Source organism: Sphaeramia orbicularis, chromosome 4, assembly GCF_902148855.1.
Source record: "Sphaeramia orbicularis chromosome 4, fSphaOr1.1, whole genome shotgun sequence".
Classification (NCBI taxonomy): Eukaryota; Metazoa; Chordata; class Actinopteri; order Kurtiformes; family Apogonidae; genus Sphaeramia; species Sphaeramia orbicularis.
Genome location: NC_043960.1, coordinates 41059616 through 41077736, shown reverse-complemented (window position 1 = coordinate 41077736; position 18121 = coordinate 41059616). Strand labels below are relative to the sequence as shown.

The 18121-nt window shown below is 39.3% G+C and overlaps 1 protein-coding gene across 1 annotated transcript in view; it reads right to left on the bottom strand.

Moving 5' to 3' along the window:
- Positions 1-18121, bottom strand: part of ncanb (neurocan b) — a 212827-nt gene that overhangs the window by 22795 nt on the left and 171911 nt on the right. Inside the window, exons 11-13 of the mRNA XM_030132949.1 lie at positions 14680-14838; positions 6298-6380; positions 5644-5788 (exon numbers count right to left, since the gene is read on the bottom strand). Coding sequence (XP_029988809.1) covers positions 5644-5788; positions 6298-6380; positions 14680-14838 — 387 coding nt within the window. The remainder of the gene's footprint in view (positions 1-5643; positions 5789-6297; positions 6381-14679; positions 14839-18121) is intronic.

Here is an 18121-nt window from a genome sequence, read left to right as displayed (position 1 = left end):
GGATGCTTTGCATGTGATTGGCTGACATGGAATGTGCCAGATCGTGATTGGATGATGATAGAAATCAGCCAGAGATAGTTAGAGATAAGAGGAAATGGTTCTGACTTTGAAAACCTGCACAAGGAGGCAGTCTTTCCAAGTGAACTTCTGCTTAGCTTGTCTCTATGAGTTAAAAATGCAACACATCCACTCTTGATAAAAAAGGAAACATATGAAAAAAGCAGAATGTATACAGTGCATATTTATTCTGAACATGAGGTAAAAACCCCAGAACACTTCATCAGTTTGAGTTGCTGTTTTTTTTTCCAACTTCAAGCTGGGCTTTAGCTGACTACACGGCTCCATTAGAGATAAATATCCTCAGCAATTTGCTTAAATATATTGAAAATCAGGGCTGATGTCAAATAAGTAACACTAACAGTGGTGAGTCCTACTCTTCCCATTAAGTCTCACCATCACACCCCATCTTCTCATCAGCTGACTGTCTCACCCCTTTTTCACTTGTATGAAAACAAGGTGCTGTTTTCTCCTAATCAGGCCTGCGGGATGCTGATGAGCTGACAAACAGAGAATATGTGCTGTGCGCATTAGAAATCAGGCAGGGAATACACAGCATGGAGCTGACAAACCGTACTGATAACACAAGACATTACACGGGATTACAGCGAGGGAAAACAAGGCTGACAGGGAAGTGGGAGAAGATGAAAAGATGCTGGTGATTGTAATTGACTGATTAGGGTCAGAGGTGGACTGGATGCTGGGGACTTGTGACAGTGTGCATCACAGGTGGTGCAACACCTTAGACCAGGAGGGAAATACCTTTCTCTTTATACATGAATGGAGCTGGATGTTTCAGAAGATGCGACGCCTCAGGCTTTAGAAGTATGTTCTTTAAACCTGTGACCTGCGATGACAAACCATCTGTTAAAGCTATTTGCCTGAATTAACTTAATGACCATCAATGAGATCTCGGAGGTTTTAATGCTGTATTTGGTGATGAGATAGAAACGTTTTATCTGGGTGCAGGGCAATGCCGGTTAAAGACATGCCATAAAGACATAATTATATTCTATTAGCTGACTAATATCCTTATCTAATATGCTTACTCAAATCAAGATGTCATTATTATGATTATGCCGGTCTGTCACTACAACACATAATTTACATATGCCTAAATGTATTCAGACTGTCTCTGTTGAGAACATTTCCTCTTCATTTAAATTCAATCTCTTGGCCCAATTACCTCTAATTGTGAACAATTCAGATTATGTATAGAGGCTTTTTAATTATTAAAAAAAATATAATTCTCTGACAGGGTTAAGATATGCTCTGTTAAAGTTTGTGACATTTTTTTCCCCTTTAACAGCAGAAAGGTACAAATATTGGTGACAGGATCCCAGTGAATCAGTATGGACAACCAGAATCAATACAATTCCTGAAACTCATACACCTAAATGGGATACAGCCATTTTTTAACACTACCAATCACACAAGTTATGGCATTGAGTTATGTTTGAGGGCCTTCTTGCACAAATTTTTCACTTCAGCCCACAAATGTTCTAACGTGTTATGGTCAGGTTTTTTTTGATAGCCACTGCAAATCTTTTATTTTATAGGCCTTCAACTATGAGGTTACCATTTTGAAGGACGGTTTAGTATCATCGTTCTCCTCAGAGATCCACTTGTGTCCTGAATGATCTCTTCCAATATCACAATATTCTTCATTCTCATGTTGCTTCACCAGTCTCGCTTGTAGTAAAACTGTACTGTAACCCCACACATAAAGCTCCATGGGTGGGTTGGTGTTCTATTTTTAGTTACAAGTCTTAGCCTTCGATCGTTAAGGCCATGTGTCTCATCTGGATATTCCTCCAAAACATATAATCATTACAACACTCACCACTCTTAATTTCTTTGAGGAAGAGTCTTTCAGGTGAAGAAGATAGATCACATTCTCGTGGATAGAAAAACACTACATGAACAAATGTATTGGGACACACTGAATTCAGGTGTTTTGTTGCTAACGGGGCTGGACTACAAAACAATGATAATAAAAGCTAAAAGTTATGATATTAATTATGATAAATATTACTGTAATAGAGGTTTTTATTTTGTCTTAAATGTTAATTTTATTCATTGTCATTAGACTGCTTCAATAGGCCATGAGCTATTGTGAAGGTGCTTTGTCTGCCGTCATCTTTGTCATCGTCGTTATTATCGTCTTCGTCATCTTTGCTAGAAATTTCTTCAAACATCTTCTCCGACAAAACTACTGGTTGGATTAATTTAAAATTTTATATGTAGTTTCCCTGGGACAATGTGTACAATGTTTGTTCACAGATTTAAGATATTTAGATTTTTGAATTTTTGACACGGTGGTGCAGTGGTTAGCACTCGTGCCTCACAGCAATAAGGTCCTGGGTTCGATTCCAACACCAGTCGACGGGGGTGGGACCTTTCTGTGTGGAGTTTGCATGTTCTCCCCGTGTCTGCGTGGGTTCTCTCCGGGTACTCCGGCTTCCTCCCACCATCCAAAGACATGCACTGATAGGTTAATTGGTTAATCTAAATTGCCCATAGGTGTGAATGTGAGAGGGACTGTTTGTCTCTATATGTTCAGCCCTGCGATGAACTGCCGAAATGTCCAGGGTGTACCCCGCCTTCACCCCTATGTAGCTGGGATAGGCTCCAAGCGACCCCCATGACCCTAGTGAGGATAAAGCGGGTTCAGAAAATGAATGAATGAATGAATTTTTGACATATTAAAAATGTACCTTTACCTATAATGGGCCATATTTTGATGACTTATACCATGTAAACGGTCAGAGATATCAATATAGTTACTACTGAGCATTGATAGGAAGTCATATATGGATTTTCATTTATTTGTTGAGTTATTATCCAGTGAAATTACCACCCACCCAACCATTGATCTCCTGCATCAACACCACAGGACTCTAAGGATGTTTTCACATTGGGTGTCCGGATCCGTGTTGTACCTGGATACGCTCACACCTTTCCCGCAGATGTTGCATTCACAAGCATGTACCGTGGCACGTGAATGAATACAAGTGGCAGTTACAGGGCCAAAACAGTAGGTGGTGGTGTGGAAGGAATTCTGTTGCTATTCAATAAACACAGAAGTCAGAAGAAGACAAAGCCTTACGTCATCAACTGAGTGACTGTTATATTCATTTGTCTGCAATGGCGGCAATACTTGTCTATTTGTTAGCCTGTTTGAGGCAAAGTGAAGAAGAGCGACTTTCGTTGTCCCTGATATATCACTGAGTGGTTTGGTTGATAAGGCGAGCCCATGCCGTGCGGATCCGAGGCTTTTTCAGAAGACAACAGGAGCACAGTCTATGGTCTCATGTTGATTCAGTCACTTCAGTTGTCGGTGTAGTGATTAGGTCATGTCCGATCTCAGGCACAGGTCGCTTTCACACCGCAACGTTCTGTACTGGAGTCTACGCAGTCCGTAACCAGGACTACCTTCTCAGCTAGACTGAGCATGGAACATTTGCATTCACATTAATAAAATTAAGCAGACTTTGGGGTCCAACGTACTCGGATATGGACTTGGTTACGTAGTGTGAAAACAGAACTTGACCACCTCGCAAATTGAACTTGGTATTGATTCTTGACACAACATGCTGCAGAGATACAGTGTGATGATAATTACAATACATGATAATTTCATTCACAAGTAACCATTTGGCTCATTCAACTCTGTCTCTGATTTACAGGAAATGTTGATTTGACATTAATGGTGTGAATTATTGACTTTAACTGATATGACGAACTGATTTTTATCTGGATAATATCTCACCTTTGTGAAGCTGTAGGTGTGATGTATTGAGTATATATTTTGGTGCATGTAGTGTATTTTCCCCTCTAATATATTTACCAGTTGAAAGAGTGCTATCCTTGGATGTTTGTGAAGTATAGTCAGTTTGTCTGAGGCAGGGGTCACTGACTCTGGTCCTCGAGATGCACTATCTTGCATGTTTTAGATGTATCCCTCTTCCAATACACCTGATTCAAATGATAAGCCTATCATCAAACTCTGCAGAAGCCTGATAACTACTGCCAGGTGTGCTGGAAGAGGGAAACATCTAAAACATGTAGGACAGTAGATCTCAAGGACCAGGGTTGGTGACCCCTGGAAGGCATGTATGTCCTATGCTGTTTATATTTGTGTAGAGGTGAGCCTTAAACCTTCAAGCATTTAGAAACTTCATCCAAGGAGAAACTTGACTTGAATTTGAGGATAGTGTGTTTTCAAAAATCTTGGCTAATTGATTTGATCTTTTGATTTTCACATTTTTCTAGGCAAAAAGAGAAAAACACCACATATTGATTCCCTATGAAGACCAATCTGAAGTTTCTAAGGTCATGATATTGACTGATATCCAGGCCGTTGAAGAGAAGATGGTGTATGTAAACTTTTGACCCTCTGAGAATATGATAAAAACTACTAAAAGCTGTAATTATAGGTCTTACTAGTATTATTCTAAAATGTCAGAAGATCAAAATAAAGAAGTTAATCTAACTGAACTAACAAATGAAGCATACTGCAATCAAATATGAAATGAGTTGTGAAAAAGGAAATCTGGATGCATGTAATCAAGGTACATGTAAAGACCGACCTCAGTCTCAGAGCATGTTTTGAGAATTCAGCCACTAGTGGCTTCTGTCCCAGTATTTCCACTGTTCCACACCAACCCACTAATCTCTACCTTAGTATTTCTGTGTCTGTCTCCCTGCCATTGGTCATAAGTCTGACCTGTATGCAAATGTGTGGCAAAAATAAGCTCTAACAAGCTCTCAGAGGAACATGTAGTGGCCTAACTCCAGTCCTTTGCTGTTCCAAAGCGTGGAAGGGGGGCATGAAGTGGAGAGAGTAGCGCAAATAGGAATTTAACCACCCAATCAGTTTCTTCAACTTTCTTTTTTAAGTTGAAGTTTTCTGGACATAAAGTAGGAAGTACTTTCTGCCTCAAGATGTGCTTCACTTTACTAAAACAGAGCATTTGGCAGAGGAAATGAGGGTCTTGCATGAGAAAAGTGTGGAGAACTTTAAAAGTCGGGCTGGAGGATAATGAGAGATGGAAGGAGCTCTGGTGAGCAGTAATGAGAAGAAATCTGAAGTGCAAAGGCTGATTGAAGAGGCTCGGTTCGAATCTCTTTGGCTGCACACAGATGTATAGAATGTAATGACAGCCAAGACGTTCAGAAATACTTAAACGTTCATGCGCTGTCGGGCTCACTGAGCTACTTTACATGAAAAAAAAAAACATTGTCATGAACGTTTCATCACCTTTTCTCGCCTTTTTTTTTTTTTTTTTATCTCCTCATGTTTCTACTTTAAAGACCCTAAAAGATTTCAGGAACTGACAGCAGAGCAAGACTGTGTCTCCTTTGCCCTTTTTCATTCTTGTTCTGCTTTTCACTCTTTAAATTCAACACCTCTCACTCTTTTCACCCTTTTCCACTTTTTCAGGGTTCTTTCTTTTTTTCCACATGCTGCTACTTTCTGCCTCCTCACCTGTCTGTCAGTCATCTTAATCACCTGTTGAAGTCGCTGCACACTCAGTGTCACTCTCTCCTCTCGTCTTTTTCCATCCGCCTCGTTGTTCTCACCTGTTCCCTTTTTGCAGACGTAGGGCAGATTGTAGTTGCAGGGCACGTCGTTCCATTTGCCATTCTCATGAGCAATCATAACTACGCAGTCTTCTCCTCCAGCAAAGAAGTTGTCTGGCTGGTTTTCACGCCAGTTTTCATATTGCTGTTAGCACACCCCAAAAAACACAGACACACAGAGATAAATAAATCTGGATGTTACTGTTTTATCACTGTATAAAATAGATTTTACGATGAAGTTTTTCAGTTTGCAGCATCAGTTTTGTGTAAAGTTCCATCCATCATTCTGTGCTTTTTCACATTTTTTGATTTTCTTAATTAAACTAAGAGGCACTACCTAAAAGCAAAACAAACCCTGAATTTCTGTCATTATTACAAGATAAAGATGGACTGTACAATAAGCCAATCATAAAATTCACAGTGGAGAGATAACAGAGACAATATTGTGTTGCAATCACAATAGAACAGTAATTAATGAATTCCTTTTTTTTCCACAACATTCAGGATATCTCCAGCTGTGATAATGAGCATCTCAAATGGTTGTTTCTGCATCACAAATTCAGTTGATTGCGGGAAAAGCTGACAAATGCATGTGCTCTACTGGGACTGAGAGCTGACTGAGAAGCAGAGGAGTTTAAGAGGCGGATTCCTCACCAGGTCCATCTTGTCGGTCCATTGAAAGTCGTCCTCCACTGTGCGGTCGTTTAACCCGATCCAGGTGTTATCATGGCTTAGACCTGTGAAGTAGACAAAGCAAGTAACAGTAAATAAACCAAATATGACACACATCCTACTGCAGTGTTTGTCAAACTATGGGGCAGGTCCCTAGGGGGGTCGCAGAGGCTCAGAACATGTAGCAGGTGGAACTAATGTTATAGTGTTGAAGCACCCTAAAATCATTTATGGGGGCGGCTGTGGCTCAGGAGGTGGAGCGGGTCGTCCAATAACCGAAGGGTAGGCGGTTCGAATCACACTCTGTCCTAGTCATGTGCTGTTATGTCCTTGGGCAAGACACTTCACCCTCTTTGCCTTCACTGCTGCTACTCACACTGGTGTATGAATGTGTGTGAATGTTCAGTTGTGGTCGGAGGGGCTGTAGGTGCGAATTGGCAGCCACGTTTCCACCAGTCTGCCCCAGGGCAGCTGTGGATACAAATGTAGTTTACCACCACCAGAGTGTGAATGTGTGAGTCAATGAATAATGACACTATACGCGCTTTGAGTATGCATTCATAGAAAAGCACTATATAAATCTAATCCATTATTATTATTATTATTTTAGGGATGTACAACAAGTCGATCCACTGCCATGGTGATCTGTCATTTGATTAGACAAAGAGTGAAGGTTTGGAGAATGGACAAGTATTTTACTGTGGTGGACAGAAAAACATGCAACATTTTCATTTTTGCAGTTTGCACCTTATTGTTCTAAGAACATGTGCACTGTTACATAAACTCATTGCAGCCACTGATACTGTTAAACTATTCCTCTTTGTTACCAAATATCTAAAAGAAAATTAATGTTATTGTTATAGCTATAACAACATGACTGCACATTTCATATTCTTATTTGGAAAAGTATTGTCTTCAAGCAAAAATGTACGTTTTTTTCAAAGAAAAGTAAAAAGAATGCACATCATATAGATGTTTCTTTCAATAAAAGTTATAGTTGAACAATGGCAGATTTACCTACAGGTACCTTCAGCACCACACCACATATGATAATACATATATATTATAACAATTGTAGTTATTGTAAATGGTAATGCAATATCTCTATGGTATCCTATTGTTTCTAATTAAAAATTACTTGGAATGCGATGGAATTCAAAGCCATAACAGAAGTCAATCTTAAACCAAACTCTTTGCTTTGGTTTCAATGGTGCTACATTATTGAGGTTAAATTGTATTAATTTTATTAGTGTATGATAATAAAAAATCACAGTTTTAACCGTCTCCTGAGCCCCCCCCCTCTTCCATTTTTTCTGGATCCACCACTGCTTGAACCATCATTACAATTTTGTTGAGGTTGAGGTGGGCCCAGAAATTCTTTCTTCCTCTAAACGGAGGCCCGACAGAAAAAGTTTGAGAAAAACGGACCTAAGGTAAGAACATATGCGACTATTAACATCTCTTTAGTACAGCCTTGACAAAATACTATGACAAAATAATGTCTTGGATTACAACAAACTGCACACAGGTGTTAAATGTTATTATCTCGCCACTTGAGATATTATTTGGCTCTGTGGGTTTGACAATGAGATAACCAAAGCATGCACAGAGGTCTTCACACTCAACTGAGAAATGAGCAATAATGAAACACACTGCTGCTGTCTGTGATGAACTGGTGATGAGATTTTTGTTTGTGTGAAGGGAAATTTCAGCGATGGTGTGGTGGGTTAATCTCATTTGTGTGTGCACGGTGCTGTATGCGCGTGGACGCAACATGCACATATGTAATGGAATTTCAATCATAGTGTATCTGATTAACATTATTACCAGGCCCATTAATCTCCCTAATGGCTCCGATCCTCTTATTGCAGGGGTGGAGCTGTCCATTTTCGAGGCAATTAAACACACTTTTTGGTAACTGCACATGTAGAGGAAGAAAGACGGCTGCTAGATGGATGGTACTCCTGGCATCTGTCCGGGACAGAAGGTGGAGCTGATGTTGCTACGTTTGCTTCTGGTGGTGTGGCCCTATTAAAACACAAGTGGCTGTGGATGACTGCCAGGGGGCCAAGAGCTAAGAAGGAGAAGACGAAGGTTTATGAGGCACCAAGGAAAATGTGTACGGGTATTAGCATGGCAATACTGTTTGGCACAGATAAGTAGTGCTCCACTGCCAAATATTTGAGTATATGATGAGCACCAGTGGATACCCAAAAAGCCTGGAGTACAATATTACTGCAGCCCCTCCCCCACCCCCCCAAAAAAGAAAACAACAACAAAAAAAAACATTTGTAAATTGAAATATTTTAATTTAGATATTGAAGTTTTAGGATGAATTGTTTTATTATTAAGTAGTTTTTGTTTTAATATAGGATTCATTTGTTTAATCTGTTTTATTTCAATAATGTTAATAGTGAGGAACAAATGATTAAATTTTGGTTGTGATTGGGGCTGTTTTTTTTTTAATTTGTTCGTCTGTCTGTTAACAAGATAACTCAAAAAGTTATACATGGATTTGGATGAAATTTTCAGGAAATGTTGATACTGGAACAAGTAAAAAATGATAAAATTTTGTTGGTGTTCGGGGGGGATGGGGCGGGGGCAGATTTTGATGCAATTTTCAGGAAATGTTGATTCTGGCACAAGGAAAAAATTATTAAAATTTGGTGGTGATGGGGGGGGGGGTTGATCTGCCTTGGTGGAGGTCTGCGCTCTCCAAGTGCTTTTCTAGTTTAAATATTTTGTCAGTATGTTAAACTTGTTAAGACAGGAAACATCTGTATGCACAGGATTTAAGTATTTTCTGTTCTTCCTTTAGATACATGTCTAAATACACATATTCACACGCATCCCAGATAGCAAATATTTGGGCAGTATTATGGCATACATTTGGAATTTTTTGGCTTTCTTTTGGCATTATGAAAACCTTTAGGCTTAACTATGGTATGACTAAGGTTATCCATAATAGATATGGAGGCACCAGCAATATATGGCTGAGTTATGGCATATGTCTGGTTAACCAAAAGACTGGGCAAAGAGCGGGATCAAGTATAGGGATGGTATGGCATGTTTATGGCAAGACAGAAGATTGACTAAAGAGCGGCAACATCTTATCCCATATATGGATGTTTTGGTTGTGTTTTGGCATATTTCTGTAAAGCCAAAACACTGCGCAAAGAGCAGGAATTTCTACCCAGAGGAAAACCCCACTTCCTTTTAAAAGCATGATCAACACAAATTTTGAGTGAATTTTGGCCTCCTTTTGGCCTCTCTTTGGATCAGTTTTGGCTACTTTTTGGCTGGATTATGGGGATTTGGGGCTTTTCTGGGACAATTATGGCTATATTTTGGAAGTCTGCAATTAGTTTTGGATGAATTTTGACTTCCTTCTGGTTTGATTTTGGCTTGCCTATTTTGGACCATTTAGGGCCCATACATCCGCCCAGAACTTTGCCAAAATGGCATGCCAGTTTTGGGCCAGATTTAAGCCATAATGATTTTGCTATCTGGGATAGTGTTGTCAAACATACAGGGTGGGGAAGCAAAATTTACAATATTTTGAGGTAGGGATTGAAAGACCATGTATGACCAATTAGTTTATTGAAAGTCATGAGAATTTATTTGCCACAAGAAAATGTACATAATAGAAAATGTTTTTATTCTGTGTCCTCCTTCTTTCTCAATAACTGCCTTCACACGCTTCCTGAAACTTGCGCAAGTGTTCCTCAAATATTCGGGTGACAACTTCTCCCATTCTTCTTTAATAGTATCTTCCAGACTTTCTCGTAATAGTTTTGCTCATAGTCATTCTCTTCTTTCCATTATAAACAGTCTTTATGGACACTCCAACTATTTTTGAAATCTCCTTTGGTGTGACGAGTGCATTCAGCAAATCACACACTCTTTGACGTTTGCTTTCCTGATTACTCATATGGGCAAAAGTTTCTGAAAAGGTATGGATAATAGTGTTAGGTATGATTATGACATCAATATATGTTTGGTTTCAAAACAATTGACGTAGTGCCTGCTGAGAAAAAACAACTAAATGTTCATTGTAAATTTTGCTTCCCCACCCTGTAGGTGATAAGAAGTAAACTTATTGTTGGAGTTGAGGCTCCACAGCTGCTTGACCTATTTAGATAACGCTAAGTTAAAGAACAGCCCATTTGTATGGGTGAATCCGCCCACAGGGAAATAAATGTACAATTCATCTTATGTTCGGGGCTCATTGTTTTTGAGTCCTCAGTGCTGAGTGTCCATCTTATATGATCTGAATAAATTTTGTCAACTTTGAGACTGATCTGAATCCAGACTCATCCCTGGAGCTTCCAACAAAAGAACACGTTAACAAAATGAATCATGGCAGCATGGGTCTTTAAACTGCCTCCATAGCCCATGGAAGTCTTTCACACACAAAATCAACAGGAACTGAAACTGGATCAAGTGCTGATTTCAACTTGATTTCTGTATTCTGTTCTGCATGGTGACATTTCCTTCACTTTGCGTAAATGGAGTTACCTCTGCCACAGCACACATTTCTCACCTGTTCAAGAACAAATTGGATTCTAAGAAAAAGTATGATCGTATATTATTAAATGTACTGTCACAGGCACTTACATCAGAGGCTATAGCACCATTTACGGCCACAAATGCTGATACACATTTATGTTGCTGAACCGGTTCTGCTCTTGAGGTTTTTTTTTTTTTTTTCTCCAACAGGGGAATGCAATAAACGCCTTCAGGAGCCATTCAGAGCTAAACCCAACAGACATTTATCACCGAGTTATGGAATACATATAAGGCAAGAGCTGCTATTGCCAAGTACCATAATAATACACTGGAAGATGAGGTATCAATTTAGAGACTGTGGGAGTGGGAGTGGGCAGAAAAATGACAGGTGGTCACAGTGTAAAGACTGATCGGTCACTTGATATTTTACTTAATAAATGTGACGTTTTGACCCATGTCAAAGTCTTAGTTGAACTGAATCTTAGAGTCACGGATTTGTTGTTTTTTTCACAGTTGTTGAAGTGTGTGGGCGACGTTAGAAAAATGATGATTTAGCGACGCTTGAATCAAAATGTGATGACAGCTGATGAGTTATTAAGACTTGCTGTTTTCACCCCAGAGCTTCGATAAAGCTCATTAACTAAGTGTTTGAGTTATGAGCTTAAAATAAATACTAGGGATGCACCGATACCACTTTTTTCCAGACTGAGTACAAGTACAAGTGCTTACATTTGAGTACTTGACGATACTGAGTACCAATACGAGTACTTAATAATCCCATTCCAGTTCTTAGTTCCTTTTGTGTTTTATTGTCGTTGTCATTAGTCTGACTGGAACAAAGTGCTGCTACTGACATTTAATGTGTTGGAATGAGCGTTTCTCAATTAATCCAACAGGGGGCATCACTCTGAATTAACCATACTGGACAAATACCATGAAGAAGAGGAAAGTTTTTTGAGAAGAAGAAGAAAGTCAGTAATAACAAACATGGAGACGACAGAGGTAACACTAATGTGATACTAATGTTGCAGCGTTTTCACTGGTAAGGTTTCAAAACTTAGCTTCAGGAGGTAGAGAAAAGAGAAATGAGCAATAAGTTTCGTTTTCACTTCCGCTGGCGGCAGTCCGCACCGCTCCATACTTCCATAGTATTACAAGTAGGACGGAAACTGGCCGAGCCCTGGGTAGTTGTCATAAATCTACCAAATCTTTGAACAGATCCTCTACCTCCACGGTTCCCGTTGGTATTCTCCGTCTGGGTACGCATCCGCCAGCACCTGGAAAACGGATGGAATGTACGCAGAGGACGGACAGAACGCTGCGTCCGTATCTGTCTGTGTCTTTAACGTTACTTGCAGTCAGTGTTACTTTTATCACCATCATTTATGTTGAAAAATCTCCACACTCTTCACACATTATTCCACTGCTGCATACCTACTGCACTGAACTGTGAATGTCACATGGCTGTAAGTGGTATTGGTGCATTTGTATCGAATTACTTTTACGAGTATGAGTACAAGTATAGACACTGAGTATTGGAGCCAATGCCCGATACTAGTATCAGATCAGTGCATCCCTAATAAATACTGTGGTCTTTGTGTTTATTTTTAGCATGTTTTAAGGGAAAAATATGAAGTATTTCTTCTGTTCTACTTTCGACTAAAACTATCATTGAAGTGTTTAGAATGAAGAGCTCTGAAAGCGTGCCAAACACAGCATGTATTGGATTGTACAGATATGAATTGAATCTATTCACACACCTACCTGTTCTCCTTGGCCTTTTAACACTCTTGCAACGTTGACATTTTGTTTCTGTTTTTATATTTTAATGTGTTTTATTTATTTGATTTTATTGTTGCTTTTATTCATTTTTTTATTGTGCTGTTAGTCTTCTGTACAACACTTTGGTCCACTGTGGTTGTTTTAAAGTGCTTTATAAATAAAGTTGGATTGGATTGGAACAGCATTATGAGTCTCCGGGTAAAGCAGCGTACTGGGGCCCCTACGACAACTACTCACAGGAATTATTATTGGCTTGAAGTCACTGGTCTTCAGGATGTCATTTTTATGCACATAGTGAAAACCACTTTAAACAATGCTACCCCATATGTGCTACGAAGCTGATTTTTCATAAGTTTCAGTCTTGAAAAAGAACATTTTCCTGTACACTTAGTCACCATCATACACATGAACACTCTGAGTGCAATTTCAACATTTGGAAAAACAGATTTCAAATTGTTGGAAATTATTTTCTGTACAAATTCTGGTACAAAATAAAAAAAATCTGTAAAAAAAATGATTGAAAAATTTAAGTATAAATAAAAAAAAAAAAATCGGGGAAAAAAATTACTGAAAATGTTTAGTACAAAATAAAAAAAAATAAAATAAAAAAAAAAGATTGAAAAATTTTAGTAAAAAATAAAAATCTGGAAAAAAAATTGAAAAATTTTAGCACAAAATGAAAAAAAAAAAAAGCTGTAAAATTATTTAAAAATGTCAGTACAAAATATAATAAAATCTTTTTTTTCTTGTCTTGTCCAGCATCAAAAGCAATACTAAAATCTTTAAAAAATGAATGAAAATTCCTGCACAAAAATAATAAAATGTACATAAAATGATTGAGAAGTTCTAGTACAAAATAAATCAAATCTATATTTAAAAAAAAAAAGGAAAAATTCTAGTACCAGGTGTAGATTACCGCGCCAAGTTTCCTTGGTCAGGATATGTACAGTCAGTCCAGCTTGGATTTACAAGGCTGATAATTAATACTGAACAAACAATAACTCAAACTATGAATTATGAAAGAGCTGCAGCATCTGAAACTGACCACAATGAACATTTGAAAGATAAACAGTACCACAGTGCTTCCGTTTCAGCTTCAGTTTGTCATGGCTTTTATGGATTGGGATTGTCTCTCTCAACTCACCAAATATTTTTTATTAGTAAGTTGTTATTTATATCAATTACTAGATATTTCAGACGAGCTCATTTGAATTCCAGGCGACCCCACGTGGAGGTCCCGACTCCAAGGTTGAAAAACACTGGTTTAGTGTAAACCTAACAATAGAGCGCCTCTGTTCGGAAGGAAAAAGCAATTTAAATTTCACTCATTCATTCATTTTCTGAACCCATTATCCTCACTAGGGTCACGGGAGTCACTGGAGCCAATCCAATTTACTTATGGGCGAAGGCGGGGTACACCCTGGACATGTCACCAGTTCATCGCAGGACTAAAATATAGAGACAAACGGTCATTCTCACATTCACACCTATGGGCAATTTAGATTAACCTATTAACCTATCAGTGCATGTGTTTGGATGGTGGGAGGAAGCTGGAGTACCCAGAGAGAACCCACGCAGACATGGAGAGAACAATTTTAATTTCAAATTATTTTAATTTCAACTTATTGCTCCCGTACAAAGGTAAATACGTTTCATCTTTATCATATTTTTTACCTTATAAATCTTTATCTGATTTAAATTTGAATTAAACATACTGTTAAAGTGACGTGTTTTCTGCTAACTTAACAACATATACCTGAAATTATACGCAATAGAAAGGCATTGTAAGAGTTAGCTGCTGTTTCATTTATTCAAATTCCTCCTCAATGGAAAAAATTGGGTCATTTTGGGTGTAAAACTCTCAGGCTATTTGGCTAATAACTGTCAAAACAGTCATCAAGTCTTGAAAGAGCCTCCGGTTACCTCGGTCTTTCTTTGCAGCTCGATTTATCTAATTGATTTAATCTCCTCAATGTGTTATCAGATACAGTTCGAGGAAAACAATAAGAAATATTTACATACAGTTCAGTGTATGTTCCAAATGTGCCACCGTCCTCTTTGTCCTCAACCTACCTCTGATGAAATTCTGCTCGGCGGCGCTGTGGATGCTCGCCAGATGGCCGCTGTGCTCCCTGCAGTCCTTCTCTGCATCCTCCCACGTGTGTCTGCGACTGAAGTACCTGTAGCAGTGGCCGTGGAACTTCCTCCACGTGTGCTCGCAGCCTTCTGTGTCTGCATTTGTACAGGGAGAAGGGGAGTGGGGTGGGGGCAGTAATAAAAAAAATAAAAATAAAAAAAATAAAAAAGTGATTAGTAAATGGAAAACCAATGTGGGAAGAAATATTTCAGTGGTTAAATACCCACTGTTGAAAGATGCAACAGAATAATAGCATTGCACAGGAAACGAGTGGGATGCTTTAGGGCTTAGAAGAGAGATTTGACCATTATTTTTTTGTGGTTCTCTTTGTATCGCACAGAAAATTCCTCCTGTCTGTCCTGCAGCGCTCAGCATCTACATAATACCCTCTTTTCCTCCCTTCTTCTTCTTCTTCCTCTCCTCATCTTCCTTCTAAGTGCTCTCTGTCTCCATCTCTTCCTCTCTCCCTGCGTCTTCTTCTCTTTGATTTGACTTGGACTTTTAATTCACAGCAGAGGCGCGCCAGCGGTGAGACAGCTTAGTCCAGTGAAAGGGCACTTTAATCTATTCAAATGACAACAATCCTTAGAAATTGCTTCCAGTGAGCAGCGCTCAGTTGGTAATTAAGCCCTGTCACAGTCCTGTCAGCACTGTGTCTCTACCTATCCCTCCATCCCTTCCTCCTCCTCCTCCTCCTCTCCCTTCATCTCTCTCATCTATCCCTCTTGTCTCTCGTGGGGGTTTGCAGTGAGCTGTACATCTCAAATGTGATGCTCTGTGGGTATGGGGACTTTTTGCTCAATGATCAGCTGACTATGTGTGAAAATGTACATCTGTATCCATATGTTATTTTATTTTATGTTATTTTTTACTGCATGCTTCCATGTTCTATGTATGCACCAAACCACTGAAGCAAATTCCTAGACATGTGAACCCTGTGTACTTACATGGCAATAAACATGATTCTGATTCTGACGTGCAAATGTACGTACAGTTGATGTGGTTCAGAGAGAATCTGCCGGCCAAGCCACTTCCAGCCCCCCCCCCCCATCCCTACCCTTCCTAGCCTTTTCCCTCCCTCTCTACTGCTTGGAGATCAGGGAGAAGGCTTTAGCTTTTCCTCCAACAAATCTGAAGCGACACCAGTAAATTGGGCAGTGCAAATTGGGCCGTATGGGGCCCTGCTTAGTATGCAGGGACATGCAGTTCGCCTGAGGAAAGGAGAGGAGAGGAGTCCATTATAAAAGACGCTTCTATATTTACCTCTGCCGAGGAGGTTATGTGATCACCCCTGTTTGTTTGTCTGTTTGTCTGTCAGCAGGTGTATGCAAAAAGTATGGCACCATTTTTCATAAAACTTGGTAAAAGGGAAAGGCACAGCCAAGGAGGACCACCTAAAATTTGATCCAGAAAATGAATGCATTTTTTTTTTTTTTCTAAATTGCACTTTCTAACATTTCAACATGTTATTTATTCAATTACAAGTCTTGGCGAGGTATGTACTCTCAGGGGCCTTTTGATGTAATATATAATAAGGCTCTCAAAAGCTTTTAGTACGTTGAGAGGGTAAATGCTTTTCATACCGTTATGAAATAAAATTGCATGAAATGCATTTTGCAGAGAGAAAAGAGGGAGAGAAAAGAATAGAGAGCAGTGCAAATATGTGGAAAATGTGTGAAGGCAAAGTGTCAGTCCAGTTTTTTTACTCTTGGGTGCTCTGGTGCAAATCAACACTATTTTAAATTCATTATTCACCCACTGGCCTGTTTGACATGCATTCATTCACTCCCATAGGTCTGATGGAAATGGAGTCTTATGTAAAAAAAAAAAAAAAGAAAGAAGAAGAAGAAGCCTGTGGTGGCCTGATAGCGAAGCGCTGAAGGACACTGTCCATGAATTTCAACTTCCTGGGATTGACTCCAAAGTTTTTGCACTTTGTCTTTTTCGGTTAAATGTTGAAAATGGTAAATTATGAGCAAAGAAATGTTTATAAGGCATTTCTCAAATAAATTTTTAAAATGATATTTTTTAATAAATTCTGGTGCGTTTGTGCAATTACTTAAACATTAGATGACAGATGATTAGATGATATCCAGACCTTGTTGCAGTCACACAGACAGCAGTTTAACTCACTACTGATTAACAGCAGCAGCATCTTAAAGCAAGGATTTCAGGGAGGAAAGAGAGATTTATGCAGACATGCATCAACCCATATTTGCAAGTAATTCCTGCATGTCTTTACATATGAAATAAAGCTTATCACAGCAGAAAAAATATCAAGTGACAACATAAATCCTTTGCATTTACATAAAAATATGACAATCACATTAAAATTACTTCAATTTCCACTGAGGCGCCTGTCTATCAAAGTGTTATCTAAAGTGGGGAAAAGTTTAACCAAACTCACAAAATACTTTAACATTACTGTACTTATCTAACACAAAAAAATGCAGTTAACCCTTTAACCCCTGAGACGTTATTTCAGGTAAACGGGCTGCTTGGAATTTGCGTCTGTAGTAGTGTCATAAAAGCTGCTGTGAGTATGTTTGGTCACTTCCGGATTTGGATACAGATCACATTCACACGACAACGTATCTTTTTGGAGTCCGGGCAGTCCGTACCCAGGACTACCTTCTCAACTAGACTCGGGCATGGAACGGTTGCATTCACATGGATAAAATGAAGGCGACTTGGGGGTCAAGCGTACTCAGATACGGACTCGAGTACACTGTGTGAAAACGCCCCTAATCACCACTCCGACAACGGAAGTGGGTTAAGCACCACGAGACCATAGACGGCGCTCCTGTTGTCTCCTGAAAAAGCCTTGGATCCGTGTGGCATGGGCTTGCCTTATCAACTGAACCACTGGGTGATATATCATGGTCAACGATGGTCGCTCTGCTTCTCTTTGCCTCAAACAGGCTAACAGATAGATAAGGGTTTGTCTTCTTCTGACTTTCTGCATTTGTAGAATAGCGACAGAATTCCTTCCACACCCCCACCTACTGTTTCAGCCTTGTAACACCCACTCATACTTGGGCACGTGCCGCGGTACGCACATGTGAACGAAACATCTGCGGGAAAGGTGTGAACGTATCCAAGTATGGTATGGACTCAAGTGCACTGTGTGAAAACACCCTAAACAAAAAAAGCACACAGAGAGCGCAGACCTCCACCAAAACAGATCTGCCCCCCCCGATCACTACCAAAATTTAACCATTTCTTCCTTGTGCCAGTATCAACCTTTCCTGAAAATTTCATGAAAATCCATCCATAACTTTTTGAGTTATCTTGCTAACAAACAAACAAACAAACAAACAAACAAACAAACAAACAAACAAACGTACGCACATACGCAAACACACAAAGCAAAGCAAT